General features: G+C 29.9%; 3 protein-coding genes across 4 annotated transcripts; 2 read left to right on the top strand and 1 right to left on the bottom strand.

Moving 5' to 3' along the window:
• Positions 1-705: 705 nt before the first annotated feature.
• Positions 706-1653, top strand: LOC139096211 (actin-binding Rho-activating protein-like). The gene is made up of 3 exons (XM_070647906.1): positions 706-900; positions 1035-1171; positions 1228-1653. Exons 1-3 carry the CDS (start codon positions 880-882, stop codon positions 1589-1591), a joined length of 522 nt encoding a protein of 173 aa, XP_070504007.1. The 5' UTR covers positions 706-879; the 3' UTR covers positions 1592-1653.
• Positions 1645-6070, bottom strand: LOC139096208 (zinc finger matrin-type protein CG9776). Of its 2 annotated transcripts, XM_070647904.1 has the most exons (6): positions 6035-6070; positions 5686-5931; positions 5195-5625; positions 4935-5131; positions 3571-4116; positions 1645-3496 (listed from the first exon to the last, which is right to left on the bottom strand). In XM_070647904.1, the coding sequence occupies exons 2-6, from the start codon at positions 5862-5864 to the stop codon at positions 1775-1777; spliced, it is 3075 nt and encodes a 1024-aa protein (XP_070504005.1). In that variant the 5' UTR covers positions 5865-5931; positions 6035-6070; the 3' UTR covers positions 1645-1774. The 2 variants fall into 2 exon arrangements, with proteins under 2 accessions (XP_070504005.1, XP_070504004.1); XM_070647903.1 differs by lacking the exon at positions 6035-6070 and having other exon boundaries at positions 5686-6011.
• A 607-nt stretch (positions 6071-6677) lies between these two features.
• LOC139095892 (serine/threonine-protein phosphatase PP1-beta catalytic subunit) lies at positions 6678-14809 on the top strand. The gene is made up of 7 exons (XM_070647434.1): positions 6678-6872; positions 10987-11220; positions 11355-11468; positions 11580-11701; positions 11929-11946; positions 12346-12684; positions 12779-14809. Exons 1-7 carry the CDS (start codon positions 6827-6829, stop codon positions 12872-12874), a joined length of 969 nt encoding a protein of 322 aa, XP_070503535.1. The 5' UTR covers positions 6678-6826; the 3' UTR covers positions 12875-14809.
• The last annotated feature ends 189 nt before the right edge of the window (positions 14810-14998 follow it).

Here is a 14998-nt window from a genome sequence, read left to right as displayed (position 1 = left end):
GCTATGCCATGAAAAAAGTTTCTGATAACTTTTATTTAAATTAAGTAATAAAATTGACATTAACGTAACGTAAAAACAACTTTTCACGCTGTGTTGAAACGAAAAGAAATCCAGAAAGAAACATTTCTGATCTTTCAAGCATTCATGGGTGGAATAAAGAAATAGAAAAATTCCTTCACGGAAAGTGAAAGGAAAGTATGTAAAGACTAAAGAAATAAAGCAAAACCAATAAAAAAAATGTAGATGACCTTTAAAAACGTATTGTATGCAAGGCAACTTTTATGCTACTTTTAATGTATTTTTTGCTTGCTGTATAGATCAGCTGTTATTATATCATAGGTTATTGGGTTTCCTATTATATTCGTTAGACGGCAACTGAAATTTTGTAAGCGGCAATAAGCAAACTGGTTTTTAGCACACTTATTGATGGAATTTATATTATGAAATGTTATAAAAAAGTAGAGCTTAACAGCATTTATTTAGACAATTCTATAAATACCCTTCCTGCTTTCTATACTGAAAAAAAAAAAAATTAAAGCATTGACTGATCAGTCGTTTTATGTAACACATATGCATGCATATATTTGCATATTACATGAAGCCAGACCAATGACTAGAGTCCAGCTAGTAAGCTAAAATTGAAATTAAGTCTCATGAAATTTAAATTAATTTAAATCGTTACAAAACATTTAAATGATTAAACGTAATAGAGAGAAACGATGCATTTGTAGGAACATAACACGAACATATTATTCGAGTAAAAACGAAATTCGAGAGAAGATCCACTAAATTTTCTTTTCTTATTTTTATGTAGATATTAAAAAAAAAAAACCTGAAAAGCTGATAATAATCCAATAAAATTAATAAAATTTCAAAAGAATGGCAGATAAAGATTACAAGGTAAATGCTGTAAAGTTTGTAATTGTAGGCTATAATTACTTGTAGCTTGAGGAAAAATTTAAAATCATATAAGGAAAAGTAGAAAGAAGTTTTTCCTCTCTGAGAAGATAAATTTAATTTTCTTAATGTCACAGGATTCGTCATTATCATCAAAAGTAGACAAGTTTAATATGAAAGTGAGCGATCAAAAGAAAACACAGTCAGAAAATCCATTTAGCAGTTCATATGCCGCAAAAAGTCCCAAAGATTTAAAGCCTGAAGAATATGGACGGTAAAATGTTAATTAAATGTTTTTAAACATTAAAATTGGTTAAAAACTAATTGTAGGCCAAAAGCTGGTTCACTGACTGAGTTTCGAGGGAAAAAAGCAAACGTTCACGTCTATAAAGAAATGATAGAATTATGTCAAATTATTCACGATGAAGGAAGTCCAACTAAAGAAAATCCAGAATTACGATTCATTCCGTTTGGTGATATTTTCAATATCTATGTAAATATTAGTAATAAAGTTGTCGGACTTCTATTGCGAGCACGGAAATATGGACTTTTGACATTTGAAGGCGAATGTCTTTTTCAAAAATTTCACGATCATGTTCCGATTTATCTCCTTCACACTATGGCAGAAATAAAAGACGTTTTAACCGGCAAACAAGACGAAGTAGGATTAAAAGAACCAAAAGTAAAGTCCTAATGTTATCTTTAAACTATTCTTCAATTGTACTGAAAATAAAGTAATGAAAATACTTTACTTACTGTAAAGAGTTTTATTGAGTCAAAAGTTGATAAAGTTTGCAAATTTAATTGGAAAGGATTATGAAAAAAAAAAAAACATTTAACGCTATTATTGATACTGACTAAATAATTGTGAAATGATCTACCACAATCCACTCCCAACATCATTAACGTCGATTCCCAATAAAGCGAGATCGTCTATGTCTTCTTGGCTTTTTCCAAAGTTTTCAGAAGATTCTTCTTTAACCATTTCCATGTCATTTTGATCAACTGCATCATTTTCTGGTAATTTTTCAGCTGCTGGTGGAGGAGGTGGGACTGGCTGAACATTTGTGGATTGTGGGAAGAAATTGCCGTATAAAAGTGCGTGTTGTGAAAGCTCTTCTGGCATTATCATCTGTGGACCATCAATTGGCTGAGGTATAGGTAATATTTCGGGCTTAGGGACTTCAATTTGTGGAGTTTCTATGACTGTTTTTGGTTTGTCACCATCAAATAATAAATCTAAAGTTGCCTGAAAATCTTTTGGTAATTGGCCAGTTTTCAAAGGAGGCACATCACTTATTGGTTTTGGAATTTCGTCATAATCAGGATTTAACCCTGGCGGAACTTCCATTTCATCATTTCGCATGGAAATTGGAGGTTGAGGTTGTTGATTAGAAGCAGAATTCATCATTGCAGAAAACTGCAATGGATCAGGCATTAAGTCTTCCCATTTCTCGTTTGAGTTCTTTGCTTTTTCATCAAATTTCTGCTTATCGGTAGTTACATCTTCCTTCTTTTCTGGCTCTTGTTGATCTTCATTTTTCTTTTCAATCAGTTGCTTTTTAAACACAGGCATTTTTCCAATAAATGGCATTTTCTTTGCAGCATTAGCTAGACTGGATGAAGATGAATCATCTTTTTTAATTGAAGAATTGTAAGAACGAGATGGTAGCTTCTTTTCATCCTTCAATGGTGGTAATTTAGGTTCAGTAGGGAAATTGAATGATGATTTCTCATACTTTGATGGTTTAGGAGATCTAGATCTTGATCTTGAATATCGACGACGATATCGATGATCTCTATTTCGATTTCTTGGTGACCTTGACCTAGATTTTGATCGAGAACGACTTTTTCGTCCACGATAATTTCTATCGTTCCTTTTTCTGTCTCTACTACGACTTCTTGCCTTTTCTCTTTCACGATCCCGGTCTCTTTCCTTTTCCTTAATAACTTCCTTTTTCTCGGAAACTGGTGGCTTCTCCTTTTCAGTGGATTCTTGTTTTTGATTTGATTTCAAACGCCCTTTCAAATTTTCCAATAAACGTTTTTCCTCTTGAGAAATTATTGGCTCAACTGTACTCCATTGCCCAATAATTTGTTCATCCTTTTTATTCTCTTTAGCACCATGAGCAGAAATCGTAGGCGCCGGTGGAACTTGTGGTTTATTTGAATCTATTGGAATCATCGTCCACTTGCCAGATCTCTCATCGTTTTCAGCAACTGAACCTTTATTAAGAATATTTCTCATTGCAACACGAATTGAATTTTTCGAATCGGCATGATCACTTTCATTCTTTTTTGAGCTACTTTCGGAATCTGAAGACGAATCTGAATTTTCTCCGGAATCACTGGAAGAAGATGAAGAGCCACGTTTATGTTTTTTACTATGCTTACGCTTTTTCTTGCTATCTTTTTTGTTTTTCTTCTTTTTAATCTTTTTATCTGATGACTTTTTGCTATTGTTTGATTCGGAGTTTTGTTTGTCATTAGAATTGCTTGCAGCTGGATCTAAATTGACTGCTGCACCTGATAACTCGTATGCTTTATTGCGAGCTTCCAACCATTTCTCTTCAAATTTGGGCTCTCGTTCAATCAATTTCTGTAATGAATTGTTAAAATTCAAATTATTTTTAAATTATAAAAAATGGAAATACCAAATTAATCAGGTCTTACATTATATCGCTGAGCATGAATATCACTCTTCAGATGTAACGAAACGCACCAAGAATCGCCCATAAACATTTCACAAAGCTTGCAATACCATGCCAATGATGGTTCAAAGAATTGAAGTCCTTTAATTGAAACCTTCTCGGTTGGTGCATCAGGATAGTTTTGAACTTCATTTAATTTTTGGAAACTTGCTCGCCATGGTCCTTCAGTACTACGATTTGCGATTCTATCGAGATGATCTTTTGAATGCAAATGACTTAAATAATCCTTTGCTGTTTTTGGAAATATTTGACAATGTTTGCACCAATGAATTTCCGGATCATAGTAAATATAGTTAACTTTATCCTTCTTGTTCTCTTCTGCCTTTTTCCTTTTCATGCTTTCCAAAAGTTCACTTTTAATTCGTTCTGGTGAATCGGATTCTGATTTTCTTGATCGTTTACTGGGCTTTTTCTTACTGGCTTCCTCTTCATCCGAATCCTTTTTGATAATCTTGTTCAGCATATCGATGACATCAAGTATCTCGGCTAATTTTGATGAGATTTGAGACTGAAATTATAGAAAATTTTCTAGTTAGCAACATTTAAGTTCAGCTAAGCACTGATTGTGTAAAAATTTATGTGTCAAAACCTTTAAATATTTCATTTTCATATTCATAAAGAATCATAATAACTATCGATTATATTTCTCTTCCTATTTGCTCAGAAAAACAGGTTTCCAGGACTTCTTAGATGGTCTACTTTCTCTTGGTGAACTTAAAACTAAGTTTACAATTATTTCCCTACTTGAAATTTCATGCAATATCAGTATTGTCACAATAAGCAATTGCATGAAATTTTCACAAAAATGTTTAACAATTTTTTCTAGCTCTTATGAAATACAATTTGTGTTGCAGAAATGCGATTCCTTAGCCTCAACCAACGACTCATGATTTAATGCTCATTGTATTTAAGAGGTACAAAATAGTTTCTTCAAAAATAATTTTTTGTCAGCCTCATCGATCATCATAATAAAATGAGCATTCAAACACACATGAAATATTTTCTTATTAAAACCCACTAAAAAAGAAAGAAAAGCAATTTTGGTTGATTCGAATTGCCGAATCTCAAAATCATGGCGAGATCAAGGTAACTACTGATTTTCTTGTTAATACACGAAAGACAAACACATTTTTGTTAACCTGGTGACATTTCTTCATTCATATTAAATCAAGGATAACAAAAATGTGCTTAAAACTTAATAATCTCAACCAAGTTTTTGAGAAATTTCGTAACATGTGTCTGTGTGCACTTAATAATTTTTTCAGCACATCAAAAATGGCAAATTATGCTAACATAACACCTTAAAACATAAAATATAGTATTTACCTGAAGCTTTTCGTTTTCTTTGATGAATCCATTGGTTTTTGGAGATGGTGATCTTTTTCCTAGGCCATCTAATAAATCAGACTTTTGGTCCTTTAATACTTTCAGCTCTCTCTTCATTTTTTCGGCACGATTTATATATTGATCGAGTTGTCGTTTTAAATCCTCACGCTGTCTCTTCTTTTCTTCAGCAATAGCAGCTTTTTTTTAACGAGAAATCTTTGATTAGTATCTATCAAATAAAATTAAAGACATTTTTTTACCGTCTCGTTTCTTTTTTTCTTCCTCTGATTCTTCAGATGGTGGCATGTTTGGTGCCATATTTGGTTGAATCCAAGTTTCGCCATGAATCCCTGGAGGAGCTGGACAAGCAATATTAAAGTTTGGTGCTGGAGGAGGATAATTTGTCGACTGAAATTCATAACTATTGAACTGATTCATTGCACCAAAAGTTGGTGCTTGTGGAGGAACCACATTCTGCATATAGTTATATGGATCACTAGTATAATTCATTTGTTGTGGTTGTTGCTGTTGATGATGATAATTGTCATTTCTTCCTTTAGAATCACTTCTTGAGCGCCTTCCATCATATCGTCTTCTATCCTTGCGTTCGAAAGGTCTTGATGTACTCCGACTTCTTCTAAAACGATCACGAAAATTCCTGCCTCCTCTAAATGGCGATCGCCTTGTAAACCTGACAAAAATTAATTATTTATTTTTATTGATCCAATGATCAAAGAAATTGTAAATTTACCTGCGGTTTCCACCACGAAATCCAGATCGTCTAAATGGACTAGGAGAACGACTCCTTGACATGCTTTTCTGATATCTTCGATTCCTTGATCTACTTCTTGAACGACGTCGACTGAATCGACGCTCACTGCTGGATCTTTTTTCAACACTCGAACGCTTAGTTTCTTCTTCTACTTCCATTATTGAAAAAAAAATACCCAAATCTACTTTTTCTTATGAAATTGATATTTTCCGATGAAAAGAACACCTGTAATTAATAAAATGATTGTTTATCTACTGATTTTTTATATTTTAAAGCAGTTAATTGTAGTATTTCAAGAGTTTTTAAGAAGAAAAATAAATTTGTATACGTTTTAATGTTTGCTAAACTTCCTTATGAAAATTTTATTCAAATTGTATACTTTTGTATGCTACACTATTTTGTGGTCGATCAACTAATCTTGCAAGCTTCAAAATATTTGTTATTACTTAAAAATGACTTTTTGTAGCAAATAAGTGTACAATTATGCTTATAAACAGTGATAAATATACAAAATGGCACCAAAATTATTATAAGGATTAAAATAAAAATTTACTTGATTAGAAGAATAGTTGGCTAACTTGTTCAATTAAAATTTGATCAATGGTTTAATTACTTTAGTTAAAATTAATTTTTTCCGCAAATCATCAAGTAAATTTAAAGAATTTTCCAAAACTTTGAAACTAGTTATTAACTCTGAAATAACGCAAAAAATATATTTGAATAAATGTTTTTGAAAAATAGGCTAAGTGATTTGCAATCAAAGACCGCTATGCTTTGTTTTGTTCGATTTCACTGTGCTAATTTTAAGCGCATTAAAATGTATTAAATTAAAAAATAATTAAATTGAATTTTGGCTGTCAAAAAGTGCTTCTTAATTGCTCAAATGTCTTGATGATGATTTTAAATTTAACGGTTTTTAAGATTTAAACGAATGCAGTGTTTTCGGCGTGCAGCAAATATTGTGGGAAACTGTATGTCGAAAAAAAAAATTGCGAGACAAAAAAGTAATTTTTTTATTAATTAAAATAAAAGTGTTAAAAACAGTTAGTTAAATATAAAAAGTGGTGAAAATAATTAAAATAATTTCAAAGAACACGGAAATAGTGAAGGATACGCAGAAATGGATCATTTGGATATAGATTCAATAATTGCCAGACTTTCAGAAAGTAAAAAAATTTTGCAATATTTTTTATCGTGAATTCCTTAATTTTCTTCTTTATTATGTTACTTTTTTGATCAATTGAATTAGCGAATGAGTAATTTAGTGTGACGAAAAAGACTTTTCTTTATTTTCCATCTTTTGGACACATTCACAATATGAATGAAAATTTTACGTGTGTGTTTTCAGTGAAAAAAAAAGTTTCTCTTATGATTTGATAACTCATTTCGTCTCATTTCAATGTCAATTTTCCGATAATTTTATTGATTTTAACATATTTTTCTTCCTAAAGTGGTATTTCATTCGATTTATTCAACAACCTTTTTCTCACATTTGTTGAAAAGTTTAAAATTAACTTAATTAAGCATAATTTATATGAAAAACAAAAACAACTACATAAATTAATGCATTTTGACATTATCTCCTAATTTTTCATTCTTTTCTTTCTTTTAATATTTTTTCTATTTTCTTGCTGCTTATATTCGCAAAAATCCAAACTAAATCTTGTTACCAATTTAAAAAAAAATCATTTTTAATAAAAACATTAAGTACCATCACAAAACGAGGATAAGAAAAAAGGGTTTTTCACACAGGGTGAATTAATTATTTTAACAGTCTCTACTACATAGTTTTTAATTAGCTTTTTAGCTCAAATGCTCTAAGAGCACTTTTAGCTTTTTTTGAGTATGAAATTGCATGTTGGGTAGCTGTATTCATTAAAAAAGAAAAAATAAAAACAATTCATTTCTTTCTCTTTTCTTTAATTTTTTTCTTGCTTCACTTTTTGTTCGTTCCTCGTGAGGCGAGGAAAATCGTAGTTTATAATTTTTTATAGCTATTATTTTTATCGCACCAATTTTTACTCTCATGGAAAAAATTCCAATTAAAGTACATTTTGAGCGCAGAAATAGATTCATAGATTACCTAATTTAAGTAAATGAAATTTTTTTCCTTTTTCTTTCTGATGACTAATCGCAAACCCCGAAAATACCAGTATGCAAACACTTCATATAGTATACATAAACAATGAATAAGAAGAAAAACGAATGAAAACATCTGCGGTCAATTAAATTAGAAAATTGAGAGGAACGGGAAGCGACAAGGATTTTTAATTCGTTTCCTTTCTGATTCAATATCGTCACCATCATCGTTCCAATGCTCTTCAAAAAAAAGTAAAGCAAAGAAAGAAATAGTGAAGAAGAATGAAAAAGAAATGTGAAAAGCTCTACGCGTGATGATAAGTTCAGTACGATGTGTTGTAATACGGATTGGGGGTGCAAAATTATACCTATATTAAAGAAGAGAATGAGTGACTCAAATGATTTTCACATGTTCACAGCGCGTTTTTCTATATATAAAACGATTTCATACGTTGCTTTCGTCATAGCCTACACACTAAATGTGTATTGCAGTACTATCTGCTCCTTTCATTTCTTTTTACTCTGTTAATTTTTCATATCCTAACACATTTTCATGAGAAAGGCGCTGTTTAGCTCTTTTTGTACGAAGTCCTTGTGTGTCAGTAAAAAATAAATTTCACAAAACTTGAAAGCTTTTACATAAAATTCTAAGAATTGTTTCCATTGAAGAGCGCTTTTATTATCAGGGACTAAAAGCTGTCTCTTGTTAATTCTATTTTCCTTCATTTTTCAAACGAAAAGTTTTTTGATGTATGGAAAATCATAAATATCGTGACCGTTCCGAAAAAGAAGACAAAAAAAAGATAAAAGTAGAAAAAGAACAAATGACATTAAAATTGAGTTTAAGTGAATGGGGAGAGAAATAGGCAATGAAAATAGATTATTTTTAAAATGTCATAACCATCATGTTTATAATAAATAAAAAAGAATCCACTTTTACTCGTTTTATTTGCACGAGACTACAAAATTCGTTATTGTTTATTATTATTGCCCTTCAATAATGTTCTGTGTTTAGAGGAAATAGTCGTTCATGTATGACGTCTCATATTTGTGGCAAATCATAATGAAGAAATTATTTCAAAGTATGTTCGGCAAATCTTGAATGTCGCCTAAAGAACATAGTGGTGGGCAAATGAAACAATTTGCATCAAACACAGAAATAATTGAGAGAGAGATAGAGACCTACAATGTCAATGTTAATTTATAAATATTTATTTTTATTACGAGCTAATGTATTCTGATGAATATGAGGAAAGATGAAAATCAAAAATATACATAAGAAGAAATAAATAAATACATAAATAAAAGACTGAGAAAGAGGAAGAAATGATACTCAAGCTGTTTGTCAAAAAACATATGAAGAAATAAATACGAGTAGAATTGATTTATTAATTTTACAAGCTCAGTTACTCAAAGATGTGTCGAACAAGTCATATCCAGTGTTTACTAGAATTGATTCATTCATATAGAAAAGGAAATGAATGTAGTGTTTTCTGTTGTACATAAAATGGCATAACATTGATTATATATCAAATAGTTAATAATTATGAAGGTGCGATATAGCTTTCATTCTCACACTAAACGTGCAAAATTGTGGTAATTATTATTACATGTCAACACCATATCAATTCTTAACGATACTACGATTGCTGCTTGTAATTTGTTCATGTACTTCTCTTTTTTCCATCTTAATTAAATTTAGAAGTTATGTTCATGAAATATTAATATCTACTAATACATACATCCTCATATCACATTTTTCTACTTCAACTCAATTACTTAAAGTCGCAATTAAAATACTTTAAACTCGTGATTTATCCATGCGATGCGTCGTAAAATTCTAAAACTAAACAATGATATGTGACTTTTTTTAACCATAAAAATGCGGTACCTGTCATAGCAAAATTGAGTTTGATTTTTTTTTATCAAGTTTCAATCTAAATCAAAATAGATAATCAAACAGAGTTTACACGACTATAAGTAATTTCGTATACAAATGTAATCAAAATTTGTAAAATTATCAACTTACTTTATTTTCTTATAAATGTCCATTCATACAAAAAAAGGAACTCCTCATTCCTTGAGTAAGCCTCTAATTCACAACATTCCAATAACAAGTTTAAAGTCTAGAAATTGTCTAGAGTGCAAAGGTTGCACCTTCATAATATCAACAATGTAAAATAATAACAAGCTTGTTGACATCTACAAGAATCATCATGCAAATGAATATGCCTTGTATTTGCAGAGATATCACGTATATGCATATTTCATCAAAATTTACTTCAAAACGAATGATTTTGCTGCGAAAATGTGAACAGAAACGAAATATTGACGGATTGTTTTGAGGTCATTTTAATTTTTAATTTTTTTTTTACAAAACGAAGAGTGGAACGGATGAATGAATAATAAAAAAAAATTAGGAAGGAAATATGGGATTAAGGAGCTGCTCTCTTTTTGCATGCATTTAAATCTCATCTCATTAAAAATTTCTATCAAAAAAGCTCATTGTACTAAATGATGAGAGTGAATAAATCATCAAAGAAAAAGAAAATTGTGGCAGCACAGCAACAACAACAAACAATTAATGTCGAAAAAATGTTTGAAATGAGAAAAAGTTCTAAATTTAGGAACAGTTTGAGGTTTATGATCAATAACGTAAATAAGATTCTGTTTTTTTCTGCTTCATAATGATTTAAAAAGCAGACTTTTTTAACATGCTTCTCGTTCTAACAACAACGAAAAGAAAGAAAGGAAAAATTGCTCTATTAATAATGCTTGAAATATAGCATGATCATCTATCTATTGATCGATTTTTAATGCGCTCGTGAAATTTTTATACATATTTATCTGTATATACACTATTCTAAACCAGGGGTTGCAAAGCTTTAGCGGCATTGTTTTGAATTATGTCTTTGCGATTTAAAATTTTAAATTCAAAATCGAAGTCATTTGCTACCCCTGGATCCTTAAATAGATTCATAGTGAGAGATAGTTTGCACAGTTTTTCTTTCATTTTTATGTAAATGTATAATCTATATTTAATTACAATATTTAGATACTTAATTATATGAAAATGAAAAAAGTAAAATAAGTTATGATATAAAATTTATTAGAAGTAGTTAAGTAGCTTGTTTATGATGTTCAGATAATTATTGATATGATTGAATAATAACGATTATTTTTGTCACTTCATTTTTTCAGTTCGCACCAATAAACCAAATAGACCGGTGCAAATGACTGAACAGGAAGTCCGCGGACTTTGTCTGAAATCCCGCGAGATATTTCTTCAACAACCCATTCTACTTGAGTTAGAAGCACCGCTTAAAATTTGTGGAGATATTCATGGACAGTACACAGATTTATTACGGTTATTTGAGTATGGAGGATTTCCACCACAAGCCAATTATCTATTTCTCGGTGATTATGTCGACAGAGGTAAGAATCATTCCCACAAAAGTTCCAAAAATAATATATTTTTTCATGTCTTACACTCATTCTCTACTGTTCAATTATTTATGTACTTACTGATACTTTTCTTTCTTTTGTCTTTTTGTGTGTGAATATTTTAGGAAAGCAATCATTAGAAACGATTTGTCTTCTTCTCGCATATAAAATCAAATATCCTGAAAATTTCTTCTTGCTCCGTGGAAATCATGAATGTGCAAGCATAAATCGAATTTATGGTAATTTTATATTCCCTCCTTTTTCCATTTTTATTTATATTGCGTATGCAAATCGATTTATTGTATGCCATCTCTCGTTTTCAATTTTCAATCATATTTTCGCTCTTATAGGATTTTATGATGAATGTAAACGTCGATACAATGTTAAATTGTGGAAGACTTTCACAGATTGCTTCAACTGCCTGCCTATAGCCGCAATCATTGACGAGAAGATTTTCTGTTGTCACGGAGGGGTGAGGATAATTAAATAATTTAATTACATTTATTGAGATGGCAATTGAAAATGACACAAAGCTCTCAATGATAAATGGAGCTTTTCGTTCTTTTATCAACAGTTTTCTCGCTTCCACAAACATCTCTTTTTATTAATTTCGCAATATTAATCTATATTACTCTTCTTCTTTTTCTTCTTTATTTCTGTTTTCATTTCGTCATCATCATCGAACGTGAATCATTCCAGCTTTCACCGGATTTATCGGTATTGTATCGTTCTGTTATTTTATTTCCTACTTTTTGTATTTTTATTATATTTATTTGATCATTGAAATCGTTTTGTTACTGAATGACAAATAATTTTTTTTCTTTAAATGAGTCTGAATCAATCTTAAATATCAGGAAAATTGATTATAATACGCTTTTAAATATTTCCTTAAAATGAAAATTTTAAACTTATTTTGAGTATTTCTGACTCATTTTAAACTAAGCATGACGCATTTTTGCTAAAGTTATTGACCTTATACTGTATATTCTAAAATAATGCTCGTTGCTATGCAGACATATAAAGATTGTGTTCTTCTTAACAAATGATTTTATTAAAATAATTTTATTTTCAAATGGGTTTAGAATTTTAAATTAATTAAAATTATCTTAATTAAAGGGCATGGAGCAAATTCGTAGAATTATGCGACCAACAGACGTGCCAGATACTGGATTATTGTGCGATCTTTTATGGAGCGATCCAGACAAAGATGTTCAAGGATGGGGTGAGAACGATCGAGGTGTAAGCTTTACATTCGGTGCGGATATAGTACAGAAATTCCTTAATCGTCACGACCTCGACTTAATCTGTCGAGCTCATCAAGTTGTAGAAGATGGTTATGAATTCTTTGCCAAACGTTCACTAGTGACACTGTTCTCAGCCCCAAATTACTGCGGTGAATTTGATAATGCAGGAGGAATGATGTCTGTCGATGATTCACTTATGTGTTCTTTCCAGGTAATAATCTCTTAATATTTCTTGAAAACTATAATCTTTTTATTGCATTATTCACTTTTATTGTTGAAACTCCCATTCTTTTTTGCCTTTCTAGATTCTGAAACCTAGTGAAAAAAAAGCAAAATATCAATATGCAGGACTTCAGTCAAATTCAAATCGTCCTCAAACGCCACAAAACAAGAAGAAGTAAATTTAGCATGTAGTAGCATCTAAAAGGAGTGAACAACGTGTGGCCGATAATAATGAAGGATAAATTAGCTCAATGGACCACAATAAAAAAGAATTAAACACACTCATTTCACTTTAAACATAACTATTAAATATATATAGAAATAAGCAAAATTCAGTAATTGAAATCAAAAATTCATCAAAAAAGAAAAAAAAAATCATGAAGTGTTACGAAATAATGTTGAATTGTTTAAATTTAAAGCTGTAATTTAAAATAAGTTTTATTTACAGTTGTATAGAATCAGAGTTGGATTATTGCCTACTCTGGCATAGATTAAATCAGGAAATATTAATTTTCATTTCATTTTCTGTTAAAATTACATGGAAAATTATGTAAAAAAAATTAGTTTCTCATAAGTAGCAGCCCCTTCATCAAACAGTCTTTTCTGCTGTACACAATACATAACAATTCTTTAATCATATTTTTTATAAAATGTATGTAATACAATCTTTAGCATATTCATTTCTGACGCATTTGAATGACGTGTTTAGTCTGTTTCTATTCTATTTATTATTATCTTGACTCATTCTGTAAACCAGAACATTTACGTTTGCTTTTATTGCCATTTTTTTACACCTTGCAACTACTTATATATTCATTTTCCTATAATTAATTATTTGGCTGTCTTGTTTATGCTATATTTCGTTCTGAGTCCACATGGTTCAGAATAGATTCAATATGAAAATCTCTACATCAAATACTACTTGAAAAAACCAAAAAATTGCCAGCCTATGTTAGGGATATTCTTCTGGTTATTATAATTAAGCATGATGTTCCTTGGATTTGAATTTTAAATGTTGGTTTAAAAACCGTTTCGCATTTTCGATTGAACAATTATCGAGATTAATGAATGATTGTTTACGTTGAAGAATGCGCATAATTTCGTCACTATGACGTTTTTTAAAATAGCTTTTTTTTTCTTTATTTATTTAAGACGTTCAATCCCACCAACAACCATTTTTTTATAACAAAAATGCTTTTAATTTTTGCTTTAATTACCAAATTTTTTAAAAAAGAATGAGAAATATGATGAGTTAAAGTTGATTAATAATTTTTATTATTAAAGAGGGCGCTATAAAATAAATCAAAATAATGTTTAAAAATTTAACTACCTAACATAAGTTAAAAAGAAAATAAATTTCATTGAATATGCTCAAAAGTATGAGTGTACTTTGTGTGTATGTGAAGAAAAAAAGAGCGATGTAAGCCATTAGAAAGTATATATATTATACATATATATTTTATGATGGAGCTAATAAGAAGCCTAAGTAACATTCACATATTTTTTCGTGCAGACTTTACTTTTTCACAAAAAAAGAAAAGAAAAATAAAAATTCCACATATTCATTTTTCATTTACATGCGTATTACAGACAAAAAAATCTCACTACACACAAACCAGTACAATACATTCTCATCATAAAGCACAGCATGAATTCCGTTAAGATATATAAATTGCCTTTTTGATAATGAGAAGAAGAAACAAAAAAAGAAAAGAATTGAATAATGTGAAACCAAATAAAAAATGTTATATTTTCCCATGAGATATCAGCCCGCCCTACACACGTAAATAATGTAATGCAAATATTATTGATACTTAAGATGAACATTTTCTTATTCGCTCATCATCAAGCCACACTGAAATCAAATTTCTTTACAAAAATGAAAACTAACATAAAGTAATAAATTTAAAAAAGCAAAAAAAAAAAAAATATTAGTCTCTATGATTAGTTTTACCTACAATGCAATTATTTATTATTTTGTAAAGTACACAAAAAGAATAATAAGTAAATGAATAAAAACCCATGAAGGATGATGTATAACAAATGTGAATGAAAAAGGAAGCATATTTTGAGAAAATATAATAAAAATTTCCATTCAAAATAAGAAAAGAGAAGCCATGACATTTTATAATATATATTATTAAAACTCAAGGACATACACATAAAAGAATGAATGAAAATGTGTTAGTGTGAGTGATGTGTGTGTGAGTGAGTTTTGTATTTTTAGTGAGACTACCATAGCTTTACAAAATCGTCAATTCCGCTGCGGCAAAATTTTTCTCCCTCACGAAAAAATGTGAGAC

Source organism: Chironomus tepperi, unplaced genomic scaffold (assembly GCF_022539635.2).
Source record: "Chironomus tepperi strain 1889 unplaced genomic scaffold, CSIRO-AGI_Ctep_v1 contig_376, whole genome shotgun sequence".
Classification (NCBI taxonomy): Eukaryota; Metazoa; Arthropoda; class Insecta; order Diptera; family Chironomidae; genus Chironomus; species Chironomus tepperi.
Note: the sequence above shows the minus strand (reverse complement) of the source record. Positions and strands in the feature narration are given on the sequence as shown.